Source organism: Elgaria multicarinata, chromosome 6, assembly GCF_023053635.1.
Source record: "Elgaria multicarinata webbii isolate HBS135686 ecotype San Diego chromosome 6, rElgMul1.1.pri, whole genome shotgun sequence".
NCBI lineage: Eukaryota > Metazoa > Chordata > Lepidosauria > Squamata > Anguidae > Elgaria > Elgaria multicarinata.
The window spans coordinates 8288911-8312209 of record NC_086176.1 but is presented as its reverse complement, the minus strand read 5'-3'; the positions used below and the strand labels follow the sequence as shown (position 1 = coordinate 8312209).

Here is a 23299-nt window from a genome sequence, read left to right as displayed (position 1 = left end):
CAGGGGCAGCTCCATCCCGCCGCCGCTGCTGCTGCTGTTGCTGCTGCTCCTCCTGCCACTGGCTCAGAGGACAGAGCAGCTCCCCTTCAAGTCCTGCATCCCTGATCTCACCATCCAGCACCTCTTAGCGGTGCTGCCTTGGCCAGCCTTCCTACTGCTGCACTAGGAAGGTAAGTGGCTTCTCCCCCCCCCCCCCGCCCCCGCAAGGCTGAGCTTCCAAGGGGTGTTGCAAAATACTCTCTAGACCACCCCGATTATTATTTTTCACGGTATCGTCCTGTTCTCCCCCTTTACTTCATGTTGATTGGCTTCCAGGCTTCCTGCCCCACAGTTGGCTTTTGCAAACACCCCTCTCTGTGGGTGTTTTGATGGAGCGCTTGGGGAACGAGCAGGCGCTGAGGTTCACCCTCTCAGGGATCAAGCCGTGTTCTCTCATCGCCACCACCTGCCAATTCTACAAGCAGCTGGGCGGCGTGTGAGTCGCACTGCTGCTGCCCAAGAAGCGAACAGTCGTGAAAAGGTCGGCTCCTGAAGGGAAAGGAATGGGCGCCAGGCGATTTTAGGGTTGTGGCGTTCTTCCCAGGGCAGTGCCCTGGAGGCCCCTAAGAGACATGAAGAAGATGCGCCACCCTGCATCTTCTTCATGTCTCTTAGGGGCCTCCAGGGCACTGCCCTGGGAAGAACGCCACAACCCTTCGTATATGCTTGATTCCAATGGTTGCCTGTGGGTCCCAGCTGTTCCTCTCCACCCACCCACATGCACACTCCTGCCCCGTCCCTTATCCCTGCTTTATCTGGCCCTGACCTCCTTTCAGGGCATTGCTACTGCTGATGCCTCTGCTTTTCCCTCTGCCGGTTTGGAAAATTCTTGTAGAAGGGGGAAGAAAGGAAAAGAGAGAGGACAGAAATGGAGGGAGAGAGAGAATGAGGACTGGTACGCTTGGAGGGACTGAAAGGGAGCCCGGGGAAGTCCTGCCTCCTTTAGATCCAAGCACCCTTGGAAAGTCTGGGTAAAAGCAGAACAGGCAAAAAGCCTTACCACTCTTAAAACAAATGAATCAAAGGCAAAACTGGCACCAGAGCTGAGGGGTGCCTAGGAATAATTTGGTCTCGATTGCTTAAGATTTGGACTCTGCTGCAGAAATGTTGACACAAGACATGTGTGTCTGTGCACGCACTCGCGCGCACACAACACACACACACATATGCACGTGCACATGCACCAGGGTGCTATAGCGTAAAGAAACTCTGATGCTGGGGCAGAGAAGTTTCTGTGGTCCTGGGTGACGTCTTGGCACCCTGCAGGGAGTGTCTGTGATATGTGACAGACTGTGCAAGCCGTTTCAGTATGCAGAGCAGCTGTTCAGCTGTTGAAGCAGCTGATGGGGGAAACCAGCCCAGAAGGTGCTGCAGAAGGGAGTGGGAGGGGAATTCAGACCTGCGTGGGCTCCAGAAAATCCCAGCCTTGCTGGCTGAAACTCCCAGATGAAGGAGATTTTTTGCTGAGATGCTACTGGTAGATTTTATGGATTTGGCCAATGGGAGACTAAAAACCTTACTGTGCCTTATGCCTTGACTCTGTCTTGTCTGTTCCGTATTGTGTCAGGCGCCATCCCCAGCTTCATTTCTCCTCCCAACTGTAGCGCTGCGGCCTTCTCCGTTCTGCTCCTCCCTTTCGTAGCCTGCCCCCTGCGTCACACACAATGCAGGTGGGAGGGTGTCCAGAGATCTCTTCCTGACATAGCATAAGGTCAACCCAGCATTGCTGTTCTTATTCCTTCCAGATTATAGCTGTTGCTAGCCAATTTGGGCTTAACAGTGATTAAGGAGGGGGCAGCTGAACAAGAAGACAAGTTAACTGCCTGCTGGAAGGGAGGATGGGATGGCCAAAGTCTCCTGGACCTCCGCTAACCCCCTTTCTGCCATCTTCTGCTGCTACAGCTTTCGGTCAGAAAACATTGGCCAATCTGGGCAGCCTCTCTGCAAGCCAAGAAGCAGACACGAAATAAATGTTAAAATAAGAATATGCTAAAATATTTGTTAAATTAAAATAAGAACTTTAAGGCGACAAGGCTACAGATAAAATAATAATCCGAAGGTATATGACACAGAGTTCTTCAGCTGTATCTTAGCAGGTCTAGCCTTGTATGCTGCCTGGATGGGAGACTGCCTGCAAATGATTTGGAAGATGGTCTGAGATCCTTGGAGGAAGAGCAGTGGTTCTGTGAAATAAATGCAGTATTTTTAGGAACATCAGGAAGACCTCCCTAGGGTCACCAGTACCATTGCCCAGCACCTTTAGCAACAGTACCTATTGTCCTATAAAATGGAGGTTGCGAGTGCTGGTCTGCTCCCATTTTTGTTTTAAAAAATTGGTAATATGCGCTTAAGTACACATCTAGCAAGGACTTAAATTAAAACAAGGAAAATATTTCTTCATAGTAGCATTGCTGGCTGTTTATTCGCACCTATTTATTAAACCACATTTGCATTTCCCCCACCAACACCACTGCTCCCGCAGGAGCTCACCTGCCACTTCTACAGTCCAATCCTATACTTGTCTACTCTGAAGTAAATCCCATTGGGTTCAATAAGAATAACTCCCAGTTAGGTGTATATAGGGCTGCAGTGTTAAATGGCTGAACAGAAAACCTATGTGATACACGGGAAATAGGCTGTTAAAGCCCCCCGCGCAAAATTGCACAAAAAGGGAAGGAGGAAATTTATCCCTTGTCAGCAGTGATGTCATAGGCAAGGTTGTGCACATCTATCCATTCTCTATTGGTGCCAAAGCAAGGGCACAGAATTCAGCTTCTTGCAACGTTCAGCTTTCATTTAAGAAAGCCACCTTCTAGCCCTTGTAGTTGTGAAGGTGCGCTTGAAAGTGTGGGGCAATGCCCTGTGAATCGGAGAAGCCAGGAATAAGATTTCCAGAGGTCAGGGGACAGGGCTTCCATGTCCCACATAGCTCTTTACCCTCTCAATGACTAGCAGAACTCGGACCAAGTGTGCGAAGTGCTAAAACTGCAGAGTAATATATGCTAAACCTGAAATTATTCAATTTTGAGCCATCTGCATAATTTATGCACTCATAAAACTCTTGAATTGCCTGGGAGCAGAACTGTAAGGTTATTTTAGTGCAGAGTACACACAGCTGGTTAAGGGGTGACTCCAGTAAACACCCATGACAGATGCACAACCATTTCAGAGAAATCTTCATGGCAATGGAGGTGCTAGATTTTCACCAGCAGCTTAAGTGCTGGGTTCTCTCTAACAGACGCACAACCTGGGAAGTCATATGTATCCTCACCCCCTATCTTTGCAGCCAATGAATTGCTCCAACACAGAAATGTCTACACTGCCCTATTTATTTATTTATTTGAAGTATTTTTATCCCACTTCTGAGCCAAAAAAAAAAAACCCTGTTGGAGCAGCTTATGAATAATCAGTTATACAAGACTATCCCAGCACACAGGCTTACAGTCTAAAAGGACACGACACGCAAGGAAATAGCAATGGGTGGGAATTAATGTGCCTCTTGCACATTAACTTCGGAGGCCCGTCGTCGTTATCGTTCTCTCTCTTTTCTCACTTGTGGCAGTTTTTCTAGACGGACATGACGGGCTTTGCCAAGTCATGCTGTCCTTTACTGACTCGGAAACTTCCTTCTATTGAACATGTTTTGAGTATCTTCATCATCCTCATCAATCACTTTGTGAGCTAGTCTTGGCTGAAAAGCAGGTATATATCTAATACACACCTAAGCGCATATAGAATAACTCTATAAGGTAGGCCAGGATTATTCCGCCTGTATGACAACCAGAGAGGACAAGTGACATGCCAGCAGGTTTGTGATTGAGGTGACATCTGAACTGGAGATTTCCACCCTTATGGCTTACACTCTCAGGCAGAGACATTCGCTTTCTGGCAGTCACATTTCACTGTGGGGAGTGTAACCTCTTCTCCACAGGCCACGGCAGACCTCTGGTCAGAGGGAACTGGGACTCGCAATGGCAGCTGTGGGAGAGAGGGGGTGCGCACAGGGCCGGTGCTACCATAGAGGCCACTCAGGTGGCCGCCTAGAGCACCAAGCTAAGAGGGGCGCCGGGCGCCGCAGCACATGCGTGTTGTTGGCTGTGAGCCGGCCCGGCCCGAGGATTCAGCTGGGCCTGGGCGGGTGAGATGGCACCCCGCGCCCGCCCAGCCGAAGCAAAGCCAGGGACGCTGGGGTGGGGCGGGGCAGCTCCACGTTCGGACTTCTGACTGGAAGCCACCCTCCCAGAGCTGGGAGGCCACCGCCAGAAGAAAAAGCACATGGCGAGCTCGACCCTGGCTCAAGCCAGCCTCTGCCTTACTCCTGAGGAAAGGGCACTGGGTCGCCTTGCCTCTCTCCTCAAACAGGCCGTGATGTCCAAGCAGGCGGGCAAGTGGGACTCCCTCTCCCTTCCCCCAGGAAAGCTAGAGGCTTGTGGACTCCTCACAAGGCAAACTCTCCTGCTTCCTGATCCTGCACGCGTGGATCAACAGGACTTGCATCCGAGGAAGCGTTGCACCGGGAGGCACCAGTGTGGCCCGAACCCCCTATGCCTCCTTACTCGGAAGCCTTATTCCCCTGAGTAAACGTGCGGAAGGGATCGGGACGCCAGACTGCATAGTGGGTTGCGTTCGCCCGGAAGTAAGTCCCAGTGAATTCCAGATGGCTCGGTCCCAAATCGAAGTGAGCCAGTCCCAGCTCTCCACTCGGTGCACACATTTGGACTTCCGTGCAATTTGGGGATGTGCAAGTAGCTCGCCTTGCCTAGGGCACAAAATAGTCTGGCACCGGCCCTGGGTGTGCGTTACTCCATATAATGCAGTCTGATTTGGAGCAGGCTTCTATCTGCTGAGCTCCGGCCTGTGGATTATTGCAAACTTCTATGGGGCTGAAGCTTTCAGCATAGGTCACCACATATTGTGGAGACAAGCTGTTGCAAGCTAGGGTGTGGTGTGTGTCTCTTGAACAGGTCTGCAACTGCTATTTTTTTATCACAAAAATGTTGGGCACCTGGGCCTTAGTGCCTCTGAGCATGTGCACAGTTCCTTCTCCCCCTCCCAGGGAAAGACATTAAAAAAACCCTAAAGCCAAAGTGTCCCTGAGTATGTGTAGAGTGTCTTTCCTTTGCGAAAGGAATGCTCCATTCTTGTCCAGGGAGGATGATTGCTGGTGTGCATGTGCCACTTCCTGGTCTACCTGCTGGCCTGAAGTAGCTGCTATTGCTGAGCTGCTTATATTAGGACTCAGCCAGGGGCTCAACCTTGGAACAGGTGCCTCTGAGGAGCACCAAGAGAGTTCAGAGCCCTTGTATATCTGCCTTGCCCTAGCTGACTCAACTGCCTGGCAGCTGCAGGACCAATCTATATGTATCAGTCTCACCAAATGCACCCTGCTAAATTGCACCAGCCACCTCCAAATTCTAAAGCTACATGATATATTTGTGTTCACAACCCAAACCTTCAGATCATGTACATGTATACTATGCTACAAATTCATCCCCTCCTCCAGTCTGCTGTGATGCCTTGGGGTGTACTGCCATAGCTCATAAGTGTGCTATGGCAATGCATGTGTGCACAGTCATAAGAATAGCAGCTCAATGGACATGTTCTAGCTTTCCTACTTCAGGTTCTGACAACTTCCCCAGAGGGTAAACATCTGGTTGAACCAGCAAAATTTTAACTAGGTGGCAGCCAACCACAAAGCCACCTTTTCTTCCACTCGCCTGAAGCTTTTTAGTGTTCAGTCCAATTTGAGGCTTAGGGACCTTGTGACTAAGTCTCCCTCCTTCTTCCTCTTCTTGGACTCTTCATCTCTTGGACTTCCATGCTCTTTTTGTTCTCTTCCAGAAAAGACCATTTCCACGATGTCTATTGAAAAGATTCACGCCCGCGAGATCTTGGACTCTCGTGGGAATCCCACCACCGAGGTGGATTTGTACACAGCAAAAGGTATGTACTGACGTGGGGGGACTGCAAACCATAGACATCTGCCCGGGCTGCCTCCTCTGCAGCCCAGTACAGAGTGCTCGTAAATTATCTCTGTCCAAGGGCAGTGAGCTGGGAAGGGCAGGAGGTGCCAAGTGAAGATGGCCTGAGAGTGGAGATGCACTTCAATGTCTCTCTACCAAATTTTCCACAGAGAAAACATCTGAGCAATTTCAAGTTCATTGGGTCAGAGGACAAAAATGGGGCAGTCTCCAATGCGACACGAGTGCTAAAGTAAATTATGTTGCACTAGCATAAGGAATCTCGAGTGCAACACCAATAGTATTTGTTGTTGCGACAGAATTCCCTGAAAATCCATTGTGCCAGCTAATGCTGTTGGTGTTCCACTAGAGTCCCTTGCACTAGCGCAACGTAACTTATGTTAGTGCTCATGTCGCACTGGACACTGCCCTAGGAGTTCAGTTTTAGAAACATTAGATGAAAGCCAAGGAGACACGAAACATGACACAAAACTATGATTCTATTCCGTCAGGGATGCTTTAGGGTGGATTCCTGCATTGAGCAGGGGGTTGGACTCGATGGCCTTGTAGGCCCCTTCCAACTCTACTATTCTATGATTCTATGATAATATGATTCTATGATCTAGAGGCAGAAAGAGAAGAAGATGAAAGATACCAAACAGAAATATAAAGCTGCGTAAAAACGATAGTTAAATTTGAAAGTGAATATTTGAAAGAGAATATAAGAGAAGCTAAAGAAAGAGAGACTGGAAACAGAAAGGGATCAAGAACTAACTTGGAGGACCCAACATCGAAAGAAAAGAGGAATGAGAACCAGAAACAGAGAAGAAGCAACCTGAATGATCAGAATTAAGCCACAACAACACAATGATATAAAATCTAAGTTCATATAAAGAAGCAATAAGAAAAGAATTATGTACAGAATGAAAACCTGAGACTAAATTTTAAAAGAAGCACAGAAAAAAGAGGGAAGTAAATAATTAGAAGTATGAATTACATCAGATTAAGTAAAGTGATGGTGACAAAACCCAGACTGGAATAGCTCAAAAAGTGAACTAGCAGAAAGAAAAGAACCGTAAGAAAGAACCATAACCTAGATTTTTGGAAAGGAAAGGAAGTAGTTAGTAGAACAACAGAAAGATCAGAAGAGTCTACAGAAAGTTTTGGTAGGTAGGAATAGGTTATTTGATAGGAAGAAAGGGAGAAGAATATGATAAACCAATGATAACAATTCTCAGGTATAAATCCCACTGTGATTAATAAAATGTAGTGAGATTTCCTATTTCTGCCAAGCCTGCCATGTGACTCAAATCTTGCCTTACCAGGAGCAGTCTTTCCGGCCAAGGATAAGGACATTCCGGTTGGCCACGGAGCTGTCCAGCATGGAACACAAGAGAGATGTTGTTTCAGCAATAGCTAACCTCCAACACAGCAGCCTTATAGGAGATACTGTACCCCACTCATTTCTGGCTTGCCACTGGGGTTTGGATCCAGAGCATAGTTCCTCCTCATGAGTAGGGTTAAAGGTTATTTGGCATGCTGCACCTCAGGCTTTGGGCTGTTCTTGGAGGAGATCCTGGAGCAGGGAGCTGGGACTAGTCAGGGCAGTTTCGTTTTTCCAATGCCACGGCCTCCTTGAATGGAACGTCCCCCTGCATGGTGGTCTTGGTAGGGATATCAACATTGTCTGACTCCCTTGACCCCTGCTGTCACTAAGGTCAGTTATATGACTTCCTCTGAGACCTCATCCAGTTCTAGGATGGTCCTGCCAAGGAAGGTGGTGGCATATGACTGGAGCAAATAGTAGGTTTAATATACTGAAGGGCAGAAGAAAACTTAAATTGGAAACAGGGATAAAGGAAGGAAAACTGATACAACAAAAAAGAAACAATAAAAGGAAAAGGTAAGGAGGGAGGAGGGAGAGTTGAGGCCAAATCAGTAGAAGAAGAAAAATAAGCATGGGTATGAATGAACTTAGAAGAGGGGTGGGGAAATGAAATCCCTGAAGTCAGATCCCATGCTGATCCACAAGGTGGACAGTGACCATTGCAGAAGCAGGCCTCTAGTTAGCAATGACCTAAAATAATAATAATAATAATAATAATAATAATAATAATAATAATAATAATAATCCACAAGGATTGCAAAACTTGGGCAGCAGTTTAAGCAGAGCCAAAGCCAGAAACTTTGTGCTTAGTGAAATTTGGAGAGTATTCTCAAGTAAAGTTTTAAAATAAAACCTAAATACATATAGTTTGATATGTTTAATGTGTTTTTTTTTAATATATATATATTAATGACATTAAATTGTCACAAAATAGTAGCCATTTGCTGAGTGCTTGTCAATCATCCTTGTGCCATTGGCCATAACATTGGACAGTGAAAGAAAAGTGACTTCCTATGGAGCAGTTGACCAGAAAATGCCGACTGCATGTTTTTTATTATAAATTTAGAAGTACAAGAACTAGTGACGTACTTGAAATTAAATTGTTTTAAAAAGACTGTTGTATCATCAGGCCAGAGTTTTGTGCTTAGATCATTTAAATCTTCCTTTCCCTTGTCATTTTCCGCTTCTGGGTTCCACTCTTCCTCAGGAATGTTCCGGGCAGCTGTTCCAAGCGGTGCTTCCACTGGTATCTATGAAGCCCTGGAGCTGCGTGACAACGATAAATCCCGATTCCTTGGAAAAGGTAGGAGCATTCCTGCTTCCATTCATCCCAAAATAATTAATTATTGCAGAGAGCTGTGTGTGACTCTGTGTGTGTGTGTGTGTGTGAGACTGTGACTCTCTCTCTCTCTCTGTGTGTGTGTGTGTGTGTGTGTGTGTGTGTGTGACTGTGTGTGTAATGTGGCCTGCTTTTGGACTGGCAGTAACAGCAGATGTGTGCCAGTGACATTCCACAGGCTTCAGTCCCAGGGATGAGCTGATGGTCTTGTGTGCCTTTCTCTGCCTCTCTTCCTTCCTGCCTTTGTGTGACAGTCTGTGTCTTCTTCTTTCCTGCAGGAGTCCTGCAGGCAGTGGAACACATCAACAGCACTATCGCCCCTGCTCTCGTGAGCTCTGTAAGGGTCCCGCTTTGTTCTTCATTTTGTCATAGGCTCTGCATGTGTATTCTCTCTCTCATTCTCTCTGTCTCTTTATTCCACCCTACTTTTATTTTCTGGATACCCAGGCGTACCGTGTGTGTGTGTGTGTGTGTGTGTGTGTGTGTGCACAAAAGTGTGCAAAGGACGGAGGAGCATCTTTTCCAATGGAGGACATTCTAGAGGCCAATTATATGGCCAGCGCTGCATATAGAGTCTAGATTTCCCTGAGAGTGGAAGGCAGTGTGGCGTGTGGTAGAGCGTCAGTGCAATAACTACAGCAGCAGGCAACAGGAGTTTGTGGCAAATTCCTTCTACAGCACTGTGACGTTTTTACCTTGGCTTCCTACATTTAAGAGATGTTTCTTTCTCCAGGGCTTCTCTGTTGTGGAGCAAGAGAAAATAGACAACCTCATGCTGGAGCTGGACGGGACAGAGAATAAATGTAATCTCAGTTACTCTATTCGTAAGAAAATGGAAAAATCATGAGATGCGGGCCGGTGGGGGCGGGGGGATTGGAGAGTATCGTTGGGTTGGAAGAGCAATGAAGAGCTTTTTGGCAGCATTAAAAGATACTAGCAGAGTTGTGTAGGGAACTCTGAGCTAGACTAGCAACATCTGCTGTGGGGCAAAAAGATGATTGTAAGATCTTAGGGGCAGGGTCCTATCTATTACATTATGTTAAGTTTTGTTTTGCTCTATCTAATTTTTAAATGTTCACAGCTAAGTTTGGAGCCAACGCCATCCTGGGTGTTTCCCTGGCTGTGTGCAAAGCAGCGGCTGCAGAGAAGGACGTCCCCCTGTACCGACATATTGCTGACCTGGCTGGAAATTCAGATCTCATTCTGCCAGTACCTGTAAATATCTGAACGCGCCTGATTTCACACAGAATGCAAGGGGATGAGGGGACAGTAGAGAAATTTGGATGAATGTACAAGGGAAGTGAATTTCCATAATACCAGAACAGAGGTCATGCCTACTACACAATCATTCATATGCACATGCCAATTTTATGTCCACACTACAAATGTAAACCAGTTTCCAACCTGCTTAACTGTCATGGCTGTCAATCAAAGGAAACTTGGTTTATTTGTTCTGTGTGAAAACATGGGATTGCCAATAAAATATTCACAGTACCCGCGTGAAACCTCAGTTCCTAGGCCATGATGGTTAAACTAAGTTCGAACCAGCGTAAACTGGTCGTGTACGTGTGCTCTGAGTTGTAGTATGGAATTTCACCTCGTTCCTCTCTTCTTGTGGAACTCTTCCAGGCCTTCAACGTGATCAATGGCGGCTCCCACGCTGGAAACAAGCTGGCCATGCAGGAGTTCATGATCTTGCCTGTTGGCGCTGAGAGCTTCCGAGAGGCCATGCGCATCGGTGCTGAGGTCTATCACAACCTCAAGAGCGTGATCAAGGACAAGTATGGTAAAGACGCCACCAATGTGGGAGATGAAGGAGGCTTTGCCCCTAACATCCTGGAGAACAGCGAAGGTGAGAAAAGAACAGAGTGGAAAGTCACTGCTGTTCCTGTAGCCTCCACAGAGCAGACGTTTTCTGTTGGGGGTTTCTACAGACCCACGTTTCTAGCCTGTTCCAAGATGGAACTTTCTTATCTTTCTTTGGTTTTGGTTTTATTTTGTTTATTTGCTAGTGTCCTTCTGACCAAGAACATAATTTCTTTGACTTCAGATTTATATTATGTCCCTTTATACAGATATATACAGAGCCTCGTGTGGCGCAGAGCGATAAAGCAGCAGTTTCTGCAGCTGAAACTCTCCCCACGGCCTGAGTTCGATCCCAGTGGAAGCTGGTTTCAGGCAGCTGGCTCGGGTCGACTCAGCCTTCCACCCTCCTGAGGTCGGTAAAATGAGTACCCAGCTAGCTGGGGGAAAGGTAACCGTGACTGGGGAAGGCAATGGCAAACCACCCCGCTACAAAGTCTGCCAAGACAACGTCAGCGAAAGCAGGCGTCCCTCTGGGAGTCAGCAATGACTCAAGTGCTTGCACGAGAGGTTCCTTTCCTTTCCTATACAGATAGATAGATAGGCTGGCTTAAAGTGATAAAACAATACAATAAGCATTGGCGTGTGGACAACAGGCTGAAAGGGTTCAGTTGAGCACCCTAATCCACTGCCGCCATGTTGCAGTAGCAGGGCCGGTGCTAGCTGTAGGAAAGAGCGACAAATTCAGCTGCTCCCCACCCAGCTCCTCCTCCGGAAGGCTTTTTTCACTGGTGCAGCCTCTGCACACACACACCCCAGCTCGCTCGCTTGCTCTTTCATTCACTCTCTCACTCAGCCGCTCCCTGCTCCCAGCTGCTCTGCCTGACCTCTCCCGACAGTTGCTGGACAAGGAGGGAACAGCAGCCATGCTGGGGCCAGGAAGCAGCACATGGTGGAGCCGAGGAGGTGACTGTTTCTGTAAGGAGTAAGATTGCCTGGAGCTGCGGATTGGGGCCCTCCCCCCTTCGGAGCTGCTGCCCTCCTCTCATCATCAGCCTGCAGGTACTGTAATGTTTGGAGAAAGAGAGAGAGAGAGAAGCTGTCTGTTTACGTGCCTTCTCTCCTCATCGCTGCCCCACCGCCCACCCCAGTCTGGACTCCAGCAAGAGAAAAAAAAGGGGGGAGAACTGCAATGTCCCCCAGGACCTCCTAGCTAATGAGGGTTCATTCAGCAGCACCTTTATCAGAATGCTTGCTAAAACAATTCCTATCTGCCTTTGCTTATTTTAGGGTGTCCAACCCCCTTTTTTCAAGCTGTTCTTTGGGTAAACATGGTATGTGTGTATCTTGTGTCACTTTAAAACAGAGCTGCAGCACAATCCTATGTACGTCTACTCAGAAGTAAGCCCCACTGAGATCAATCGAACTTACTCTGAGGTACACGTGCATAGGATGCAGCCTGAAAATGAAGAGAGGATGAAAAAAAGACAGGAGAAAAAGAATTGTAGAAATAGAATCGCAAGGTAACTGTGGGATATTTAACCATATTTAAAGACAATAAGTACAGTAAAATTAGTGCTCCTCTACTTCAGTCCCAATCAAATAATTACAACAGTGCAGTACAGATTACTTGTTAATTAAAAAAATACAGTTTACTTCAGTTTTTGTTTATTTCGTTTGTTTGATGAATGAAAAAAAAGTCCTTTATTACTGTATATTCAATCAATGTTTACCTTAAAAAAAAAATCCCTGGCCGAACCACCTAATGAAATGTGCTGCGCACGCCTATGACAATAAGAGACTAAGGAGAGTAAAATAATATTTTTAAAAAACCATAAAAAATGCCAACAGGATAAAACACAAGAAGGCCCTATGTTAAAACGCTGAAACAAAACAAAGCTTTCCTAAGGCAGGCAATAATGGGGCGTCGTGAGAGCTAGTTCCACATTATAGGTGCCACACCCAAAACAGCCATGTCTCCTGTCCCCACCCATAACACATCCATGAGTGGAGAGAGAGCAACCTCAGAAACAGAGTAAAGTTCTTGGGCTGATTCATATAGGACAGCCTTCCTCAACCTGGGGCGCTCCAGATGTGTTGGACTGCATCTCCCAGAATGCCCCAGCCTGGGAGTTGTAGTCGAACACATCTGGAGCGCCCCAGGTTGAGGGAGGCTGATATAGGAGGAAGCAATTCCTGAGATATCCTGACCCCAGGCCGTTCAGGCCCTAAATTATTATTATAATATTATAATTTTTTATATCCCACCTTTTCCCCAATACTGGGACTCAAGATTAAAACAAACACAATTAAAACATATAAATATAAATTTACAAAAAATAAAATAGAATTAAACCACTGTAATATCAAAAACGTTTAAAAAAATAAATAAAAAGCAAATCACAATTAAAAAATCCAACACAGTAACACAGGTCCAGAGTATTCCCAAACACCTGCCAGAACACAAGCGTTTTTACCTGCCTCCAAAAATATAACAAGGAGAGAGCCAGTTTAGCTTCCCTAGGAAGGGAGTTCCAGAGCTATGGAGCAGCCACTGAGAAGGTCCTCTTCTGCGTACCCATCAGGCGTGCCTGAGATGATTGTGGGACTGAGAGAAACTCCTCCCCTGAAGATCTCACAGCATGCACAGGCTCATATGGGATAATATGGTCTTTCAGGTAATCTGGACCTGAGCCATATAGGGCTTTATAGGTCATAATCAGCACTTTAAATTGTGCCTGGAAACAGACCAGAAGCCAGTGGAGCTGTTTTAACAGGGGAGTTGTCTGCTCCCTGTAACCAAGCGCAGTCAACAATCAGGCTCCAGCTCTTTGAACCAGCTGAAGTTTCTGAACACTCTTCAAAGGCAAACAGGATGTAACTAAGGCATGTGTCACCATGGCCAGGTCAAATCTCTAGGAACTGGTGCAGCTGGCACACTAGCTTTAACTGCGCAAATGCACTTCTGGCCACCACTGAAACCTGGGCATCCAGACTCAGGGCTGAATCCAGGTACACCCAAGCTGCGAACCTGTGTCTTCAGGGAGAGTGTAACCCCACCCAGCACAAGCTGAATCCCTATTCCCTGATCTGCGCTTTGACTGACCAGGAGCACCTCTGTCTTGTCTGGATTAAGCTTCAATTAGTTTGCCCTCATCTAGTCCATTACTGCTGATAGACACTGGTTTATCACTGAAACAGCTTCCTTGAAATCGGGTGGAAAGGAGAAGTAGAGTTGGGTATCCTCAGCATACTGGTCGCATTGAAATACAAAACTCTAGACAACCTCTCCCAACAGTTTCATATATATGATAAATAGAATGGGGGACAAAACTGAACCCTGAGGAACTCCACAGGCCAAAAACCATGGAGTCAAGGAGAAGTCCCTCAGCAGCAGCACCTTCTGGGTCCGCCCTTCCAGGAAGGAATGGAGTCGCTGTAAAACAGTACCTCCGCAGCCCAGGATACCATGGTCAATGGTATCAAATGCCACAGAGGTCCAGCAGAACCAACAGGGACACACTCCACCTGTCCAGTTCCCAGCGTAGGACATCCACCAAGGCGACCAAAGCTGTTTCTGTCCCATAATCAGGTTTGAAGCCTGGTTGAAATGGATCTAGATAATCCACCTCATCCAGGAATCCCTGGAGTTGGGAGGCCACCACGCGCGCCAATACCTTGCCCAGAAATGGAATATTGGAGACTGGCTGGTAATTATCCAATATGGTGGGGTTCAAGGAGGACTTTTTCAATGTGGGTCTTACCACCGCCTCCTTCAAGCACGCTGGCACCCTGCCTTGGTGAAGGGAGGCATTGATCACTCCACTTAACCACTCAGCCAGTCCTGTCCCCCCACCCAATCTGCTGCTTTTATGAGCCAGGAAGGGCAAGGATCTAATACTAGGGTGACCATATGGAAAGGAGGACAGGGCTCCTGTATCTTTAACAGTATAGAAAAGGAAATTTCAGCAGGTGTCATTTGTATGCATGTAGCACCTGGTGAAATTCCCTCTTCATCACAAATTGCTGAGGGAGAGTAGTTTGTGGTTCTGGGGCCACTAGAGCAAACACCCTGCTCCTCCCTGATCCAAAATGGGAACATGATCCAGGTTGGATCCCTGTGCTGCTGCTTCTTCAAAATAAAAGTGGTCAACATAATTACACTTTTTTAAAAAAAAGTTTGATGTAATGTTTGGTCTGGACCTAAGATAGGGTGACCATATGAAAAGGAGGACAGGGTTCCTGTATCTTTAACAGTTGTATTGAAAAGGGAATTTCAGCAGGTGTCATTTGTATATATTGAGAACCTGGTGAAATTCCCTCTTCATCACAACAGTTAAAGCTGCAGGTGCCCTGCCCTCTTTTAAATCTGGTCACAGTATAGCTGCAGTATAGCTCCTGCAGTTTTAACTGTTGTGATGAAATTTCACCAGGTGCGACATGCATACAAATGACAGCAGCTGAAATTCCCTTTTCTAGGCAATTGTTAAAGATACAGGAGCCCTGTCCTCCTTTTCATATGGTCACCCTACCTAAGACTTCGCCTTGAATATTTTCTTCAACTCCTTTTATCTTGACTGGGGCGTGAGAGCCAGACCATGTTACACACAACATGTGTAATAAAGCCTTAATGGCTGTTTCTTCTAGGCCAGGGGTGGACAACCTATGGCCCTCCAGATGTTTTAGCCTACAATTCCCATCAGCCCTAGCTAGCATAGTCAATGGCGAGGGGTGATGGAAGTTGTAGGCCAAAATATCTGGAGGGCCCACCCCTGTTCTAGGCAAAGCAGCTTCAGGAAGGGATGGTTTGCACCAGACAGGCCATGGGAACTGTGTGCTTAACCCTTCTCTCATCTCTCATTTTATTTTTCCCTTTGTGGGGTTTCGGATATGTGTTTCTGAGGTAAACTTGGATCCCTGAGGACAGGGTAGCCACTTGTGAATCACCCAAAAAGATGTGCGTCATTTAAAAAAATATGACACCAATTTGCATAAATTGTGTATGCTGGTTTACATGTATATGTATTTATTTATTTATTTATTTATTTATTACATTTTTATACCGCCCAATAGCCGAAGCTCTCTGGGCGGTTCACAAAAATTAAAACCATCATAAAACAACCAACAGGTTAAAAACACAAATACAAAATACAGTATAAAAAGCACAACCAGGATACAAATTTATTAATAATTATTACAATTGAAATAGAAATACAGTCATGTAGAAGGCCATGACTGGTATGCTTTGCTCAGTCTGCTGGTGCTGTTCGTGGGCAACTTCAAGGCTTCCTTCTTTATTTTTATACTGGACTTGGACTGGACAGCCCTTCAAACGGAGGACATCTTTGAAATAGTCCTCTGGTAGCCCTTCAAATAGGGGACTATTCCCTGTGAAAGAGGACACACGGCCACTGGGCTTATTTGGAAGCTACTGGGAGGCAGATTGAGGGACAAAGTGGTAGTTGGGGAAGAGTGAGCATCTTCTCTCTCACACACACACCCCTTCTCAAGTGCAAGTTCCCTCCTCCTTTGCTGAGGAGAAGCAGCAGCCATTACTACATGGTCAATGTGCACGATTCAGTTTGATCGTGAGCCAAACAGGAAATGCTTTTTTTTTTTGCCCTTTGGAAATCTCTGTTTGAAGGGAATACTTCAGAGTCTTAGAAGGCGTTTTTGATGTTTAAATGTGCCATGTTTCCCTTCCCATCCCTCTCAGCTTTAGAACTCCTCAAGGAAGCCCTAGAGAAAGCTGGCTATACCGATAAGATCGTGATCGGCATGGACGTGGCTGCCTCAGAGTTCTACAGAGATGGCAAATATGACCTGGACTTCAAATCCCCCGATGACCCCAGCCGCTATATCTCTGCTGACGAACTGGGTGACCTCTACCAGAGCTTTGTGCGGGACTACCCAGGTGAGCTCCTGCGCCCAAAGCCTCAGCTCTAAAGATGCAGGGAGTTTCCACCGTTTGCAGACTGGGAGCTGTGGCACAGGGTTGTTGTAATTCTCTCATCTCCCTCTGCAGTGGTGTCAATTGAAGATCCTTTTGACCAGGATGACTGGGAGGCCTGGTCTAAGTTCACGGCAAATGTAGGAATTCAGATTGTGGGGGATGACCTGACAGTGACCAACCCCAAACGCATTGAGCGAGCTGTTGAAGAAAAGGCCTGCAATTGTCTCCTGCTTAAGGTCAACCAGATTGGATCAGTCACTGAAGCCATTCAAGCGTAAGTTCTCAGTTTCGCAAGAGCTCACGGGCTGTAGTTTACCCAGTTCTAGCCTCAAGGACTTCCAAACTGCTGAGACTGAGGGCTTCCTCACACCAGCGTTTTATTGCACTCTCGACATGCCTGTTTTGCAGTGCAGTACCCACATGACGTTGTGCCTGTCCTGCAGTCACCCCACCTCTTCCCCTCCATTTTTGTGTTTTCTTAGAGTGGGGAAAGTCCAGCTTATTTCCTCCACAAGGGATTAAAGCACTCCTTTGCCCCGTGTGTTGCTAACCTATGTCCTTTGTTACGGGCGTGTGCTTTTAAGGGAGGCCTTGCTGACAAAAATGCAGGACAGGATGGATCTCCTTCTCCAGCACACTGTGTTAAATGAATGGGCTTGTGCTGAGTCGGTTGAATGGACTTTCGCTGTTCCAACTCCACCCCGCCTATGGGAATTAACAAAAAAGCTTACATCTCCATCATTTTTAAAGATAAAGTGATGAAACCTGGCACTGTGATATCTCTTAAGTAGGGCTTTAGGCATGCCAAGTTTGAAGCAGATTGGTTTATCCTTTGATTTTTAAAGGGATTTTTTAAAAGTCTCCCCTCAAACCATTCCCCCCCCCCCCATAAAGACACACCCACACCTCTGATTCTGCATTAATTCATCCCAGCACATTTATGCTTGGAGCTTTTATTCTTTACTTTGCAGATGTACACCTGATTCTATTTTTCAGTTTCTTTTGTGTGTGTTTATGGGGGGGATGGTTTGAAGGGAGAAGAATGTACAAAATTCCTAAAAAAAAAAACAAGGGATGAACTGATTTGCTTCAATCTTGGCATGCCAGAAGCCCTAAAGAGCCATCATCTTTAAAAATGACAGAGCTGTAAGCATTTTGGTTCATTCCCATAGGCTATAATAGAGTGGTTATCCAAAAATGGAACGGTTTGGGGTGGAGCAGACCTGCTCTGCACACCCCTAGTAGAGAACAAAGCCTGGGGGGGGGGGGAAGGTGGTTATTCATCAATGACAAGAACCAATGAACTGGAGGGGGAAGGAGAAGGGGCGGGGCGGGGTGGAGTGGGAGAGCGAACGAGGTGAAATAACACAACATGCACACCTGAAAGTGTCCAGCACTTGCTGCACTGATGAAACAGAAGTCAAAATCGCAGATGCATATCAGGGGGGGAAAGTGGGTGTGATACAGCTCTGAGGCGAATCAACTAAGTTTATTTTATGTCCCCACAGCTGTAAACTGGCCCAGGAGAATGGCTGGGGGGTGATGGTGAGTCACCGATCGGGAGAGACTGAAGACACCTTCATTGCTGACCTGGTGGTGGGGCTCTGTACTGGGCAGGTAAGTTCTGGCTGGGTGGAACTCCTGTGTTGGCTGCCTTCTTGGGAAGAAACAAGTGAAGGCTGGGACAGTGACATTTTTAACACAGAAGGAGATGACAATAAGAGCTGACTTAATGTCCCATGGTGGGATGACATCAGGATGGACAAGAAAAAAAGGTGTGTGTGTGTAAAACATAAGACACTTTTAAAAAACCAGATATTGTGTACACAACACATACACACACGTGCACACACACACTTAGGAGAAACAATGAGATCCTAAAAGAAGAAAGAGAGGGTTGGCAGAGCTCTGTATTCAGCTGCAGACTGCCACAAGATAGGAATTGAGCAGTGGATGGATCAGGACCCAACACGTACAGTTCCAGCCCATCCTTTTGTGAGCCTGCGGCAATTGCCCATTTCCCTTCAGATAAGAGCAGGACATTCTCCACTGCCACCATTCCCTCCTCCCAAAGAAACTGAGCCTGGACTCTGCACAGACATGGTTGAGATCGGTCTGGTGCCTCTTCCACATGAGCTACCAGATGGTCAATCTTACGCTGCAAGCAGCTGGGAACGTTGGGTACTCGAGTGCTATAGCCCCATCAGGACTGGATGGAGCATGGATGAAGTTGGGTGAAGCCTGGTGGTAGATCTACCAGAGAGTCAATATTTGGTCAGAGTCAAGTGCAAGCCAAGTTAGTCCAGAGAGAGATGGAATGAGTATATGGATATGCAAAGTAATAAGGAAGTCAACAAACTGGAAGGGGAAGCGGTAATGGCACCATTAGGATTGAACGTTGGGTTTTATGTCCTAGGCCACTGCAGCCCAAGGGTGGGGGGCAAATGACCACCAGAGACAGCGGCAGATGATGGGGGCAGCTGCATAGCAGCAAACAGCCCAGCGTCAATACTTTGCATGGGAAAACCATGGCTGACGCTAGTTGTACAACATCCCTTTTTATTTGATTGTTATTATTATTATTATTATTATTATTATTATTATTATTATTATTATTATTAGTTTTGATACCGAAGCTGGACACTATGACACACTGCACAGTGAAGCGCCAGCTGGTCCCACCATCTTCATTTCCCCCCAAATGCCTCTCCCGGCCCAGGCTTTTCAAGAGAAATGAAGACGGAGGCCTGATATTTACTGCGCAGTGCGCCTGGTCACCCAGCCTCTGACAAAACACGCACGCCACATTCTTAGGGGCGAGGAAGCAGTCTGTTCTTTCCTCTGCTGGAGAGGAAGAGAGCAAATGACCAGAGCTGCGGTGAGAAGGGAACGGGTCCCTCTTTCTTTCTTTTTTCTTATTCTTTTTTGCAGAGGTCTGGAGTTGGGTGAAAAAGTGCCATAAGTTAGCGTGATTCCTATTCTTCCCCTACCATATCCGTAGGCCTTGGATATGGCATACCTCAGTTGAGCTGCTGAGTTTTAGAGCCACAAAGCCAACTGATGGGTCTCTGTGACCTACTTGTGTGGACCTCCATAAAATATGCCTGACTTGAGATTGGCTTTTACAGATAAAGACTGGAGCTCCCTGCAGGTCAGAGCGACTGGCAAAATACAATCAGCTAATGAGGTAAGTGCAAGGGAAGGTGGAGGAAATGTCCCAAGCCCATCAGCCCATCCGCCAGTCAGAGGCAGGGTGCTTCAGTTACCATTGCTGGGAATATCTGACTAGGCCTGCAAATGCTCCCATGACCGACCCTCACAGGCCCAGATGGACCCACCTGGCGCTAGGAGGGACTTGTGGCTGAGTGCTCACCAGCCTTTGAGAGCACTCGAGCACGGGTCTGTCTTGACTTCCAGGTCACGGCATGCCCTTTGCCCCATTCCCTCCCACCCACCACCACTGCATTAATGGCAGAGGGGGGAAATGCGCAATATCCCCAGCCTTGGGGGAATTACGTGTTTCTCTCCCCATCGCAGATGGAGGCCTTAACAGGGCCTTTAAGGCCCCCCATTGATGGAGAATGGGTGGGTGGGTTGAGGGGACCTCCCATTTCTGAAGACTTCCTGGAGCCAAATGATACTGCGAAACTTATTGTACTCCAAGGGAGGACTGATTGTCTAGGCACACCGTTTGTTTGTTTGTTTTATTTATTGGCCAGTTTTTAAAACTGCCTTTCAGGATTCAAAGCCCTCACAAGGTGGTAGACAGACAATTGTTTAAGAGCCACTTACAACAGCATGCAAATTTTAGGATTTCTTTCTGCTTCTATCATGCTGGGGCACATTCTCAGTTTAAACAAAGATTTTTTTGCCTTATCTCATCAAAGGCAGCAAAAATTGATGAGCTGCTCTTGGTATTGGTCTCCAAGGTGCGGCCTTCCTAAAGCTGTCCATAAAAGAAGATTCCATAGATTCCAAACAAAGTACACAGTACCTGGAAAAGCAGCTTTTTGTATTAGAATGGCATATGAAAAAAACAGGCTTATCTAGATTTTAACATCGCTGGATGCAGACTGAAACAATGCTTAGAAAACCTTTTCACGTATACTGTGTTAGTAATCCCTACAACAACTCTGTAAGGTAGGCACATATTATCCTCATATTCCAGAATGAGCTGAAAGAACAGGGGTTTGCCTGGGACCAGCAAGTGACTCCATGACAGAGGTACAATTTAAACTTTTGGTTTTATCCTGGTCGCGCTTTTTATATTGTATTTTGTATTTGTGTTTTTAAATTGTTGGTTGTTTTATTATGATCTTCATGACTTTAATTTTTGTGAACCGCCCAGAGAGCTTCAGCTATTGGGCAGTATAGAAATGAAATAAATAAATAAATAAAATAAAATAAAACTGGGGTTTTCCAAAATCATTGTTTGTACACTTAACCACTATGGTTCAGCAATTTGCAATAGGGCGTTAAATTTTAGGCTTAAATTTGAGAGGAAGTTTTATTTATTTATTTCATTTCTATACTGCCCAATAGCCGAAGCTCTCTGGGCGGTTCACAAAAATTAAAACCACGAAGAGCATAATAAAACAACCAACAATTTAAAAACACAAAATACAAAATACAATATAAAAAGCACGACAAGGATAAAACCACACAGCAAAAATTGATATAGGTTAAAATATGAGATTAAAACAGCAGAGTTTAAATTTAATTTAAGTTAGATTTTAAAATATTGAGAAAATAAAAAGGTCTTCAGCTGGCGACTGAAGAAAAACAATGTAGGCGCCAAGTGAACCTCTCTGGGTTAACTTCCTCTGGACCAGGGCCCGTGATGTGAGCTCCGTCACTAACTGTCTCTATGTCTGTCTTCCACAGGATTGAGGAGGAGCTTGGCGATGAAGCCCGCTTTGCTGGGCACAACTTCCGTAACCCGAGTGTCCTATAAACACTGCCCTCGGCACACTCTGGCTTGCCTGCTAATTCCCAGTACACAGACTCTGAGTGCCCCTTAGACCACGTCCTCCATCTTCCCCGTCCCTCTCTCTCCTGCTCCCACTCCAGCTACTTGGTCTGCCCATTCACCTCATGCCCCTTCACTGGAATTAACCCACAATATGTCGGGAATGACGCTTCCTTCTACCCATCACGGTGCAGTGCTGCAAACCAGCTTTCTGCTCTCTGGGCCTGCTTGAATCATTGTTATACCCCAGTGTAAAGTGGTGTGAGCATGTTTTCCAGACTATGTGGCAAGTGTGCGCGCATTTGAAGATTGCCCTCTTAGACGGGAGCGCAGGCCATGTTTGCTTATTGAGGCGAGATTGTGTGTTTCAGCGTTGTTGTTGCCACTTGGAATGTCAGGGTCTGTATTTTGCTCCTCGGTATGAGTTTGTGTTTAAACCTGTGTGCTGCACAATATCAACAGCTGGTTGGTGTGTGTGTACGTGTGTGTGTGTCCTAGCTAGCCCCCGAGTACTCTTTTTAGATTCAAGCATGGAGTGTCTGTATGTGGTACAGTACCTGGATCGGAGTTTCGGTTGCATTTATCTGAATGTTGCACTGATTTGTGTTTTTCTGAAACACAAGGGCAAGGTGTGCTGCTTGAATACATGGGGGGAGGGGGGCCAGTGTCATTGTGCCATGCTTCGTGAGGTGTTGTGGGTCAGTGTAATGTGGGCGTGTTGTAGCAATCAGCACCCCGCTCAGACCGCTCTCCCTCCCGTTCCCCTCTGGATGTTTGGTCACCTGGCACTCTCTTCCTCTTCACCTGTTTCCCCTCTTGCTCTCCTATCATTTCTGCTTTGACCTCCAGAAGTTTCACCCTTAACTGAGCAACAGTGACAAGTAATGGAAAAACAACAACACCCTCCCAGAAAAAATCTACCAACAGACAAATCCTTAACTCAATTAAATTCTCTTTCACACCTGAGCCTCCTGCCTCTGCCTGACTGTCTATTTGGCTTCTCTTGTGGGAGGCCGAAGAGCTCTGTGGGTGAGAGGGCCAGAGGCCTGCTTGGTGTCAGGATCCTCAAGGTGTAGCCTGATGATGATGATACAGGTGGGCCCTGGTGGGGAAGAGCCCAGCTACACCTGGGGATGTCAAAGGAGGTTGGATTTCTATGAATCTGACCAGGGGATTCTGCAACGGACCAGCTTTTTCCAAGTCCTGCAGATTCTGCAGACATGCAGACCAGTTTTTTTTACTTGGGGGGGATTTGTGCAAACGTGCAGTTGCACAAATGCACTTTAGCATAAATGTGCATTTGCAAACAGAAAAAAAAATTATTGCACATTCCTTAAAAAAAACACCCAACTGATTCTCTCAATAAGTTGATGACAAAACGAAAGATGCCTCACAATCCATGGAACACAGACGGAAACACATTTAACTAAATCTGTACGCCCGTAGCTGCAGCTGTACATCAGAGATTATTATTATTATTTACAGTATTTATATACCACTCAGTTATTTAACACAGATTCCAGAGCACTGAACATAGGTATAAAAAGTAAAAAAGATTAAAAAAGCAAATTAAAATTGTTCAATTTAAAAACAAAAGAAACAGGAAAACAGTGGCTAGTCAGTTGAGGAAGTCTTCTCAAAACAGAGTTGTTTTCAGGAGGCGCCGGAAGCAGCCTAGAGTTGGTGACTACCTGACCTCCAGGGGCAGAGAATTCCCCAGAGAAGGGGCCACCACACTAAAGGCTATTCTCCTGGTGGATTCCAGTCGGCCCACAGGTCCACAAGGAACCACAGGAGCATGCCCTTGGACAACTTCAGTGATCGGGCAGGTTGGTAAGCGAGAAGGCGC

General features: G+C 46.5%; 1 protein-coding gene across 1 annotated transcript; it reads left to right on the top strand.

The window, feature by feature from the left end:
• The first annotated feature begins 48 nt into the window (after positions 1 to 48).
• ENO2 (enolase 2) lies at positions 49 to 21537 on the top strand. The gene is made up of 12 exons (XM_063128963.1): positions 49 to 170; positions 5881 to 5982; positions 8594 to 8689; positions 9004 to 9062; positions 9459 to 9528; positions 9807 to 9940; positions 10355 to 10577; positions 16245 to 16442; positions 16554 to 16755; positions 17990 to 18098; positions 19610 to 19668; positions 21366 to 21537. Exons 2-12 carry the CDS (start codon positions 5898 to 5900, stop codon positions 21433 to 21435), a joined length of 1305 nt encoding a protein of 434 aa, XP_062985033.1. The 5' UTR covers positions 49 to 170; positions 5881 to 5897; the 3' UTR covers positions 21436 to 21537.
• Positions 21538 to 23299: the final 1762 nt, after the last annotated feature.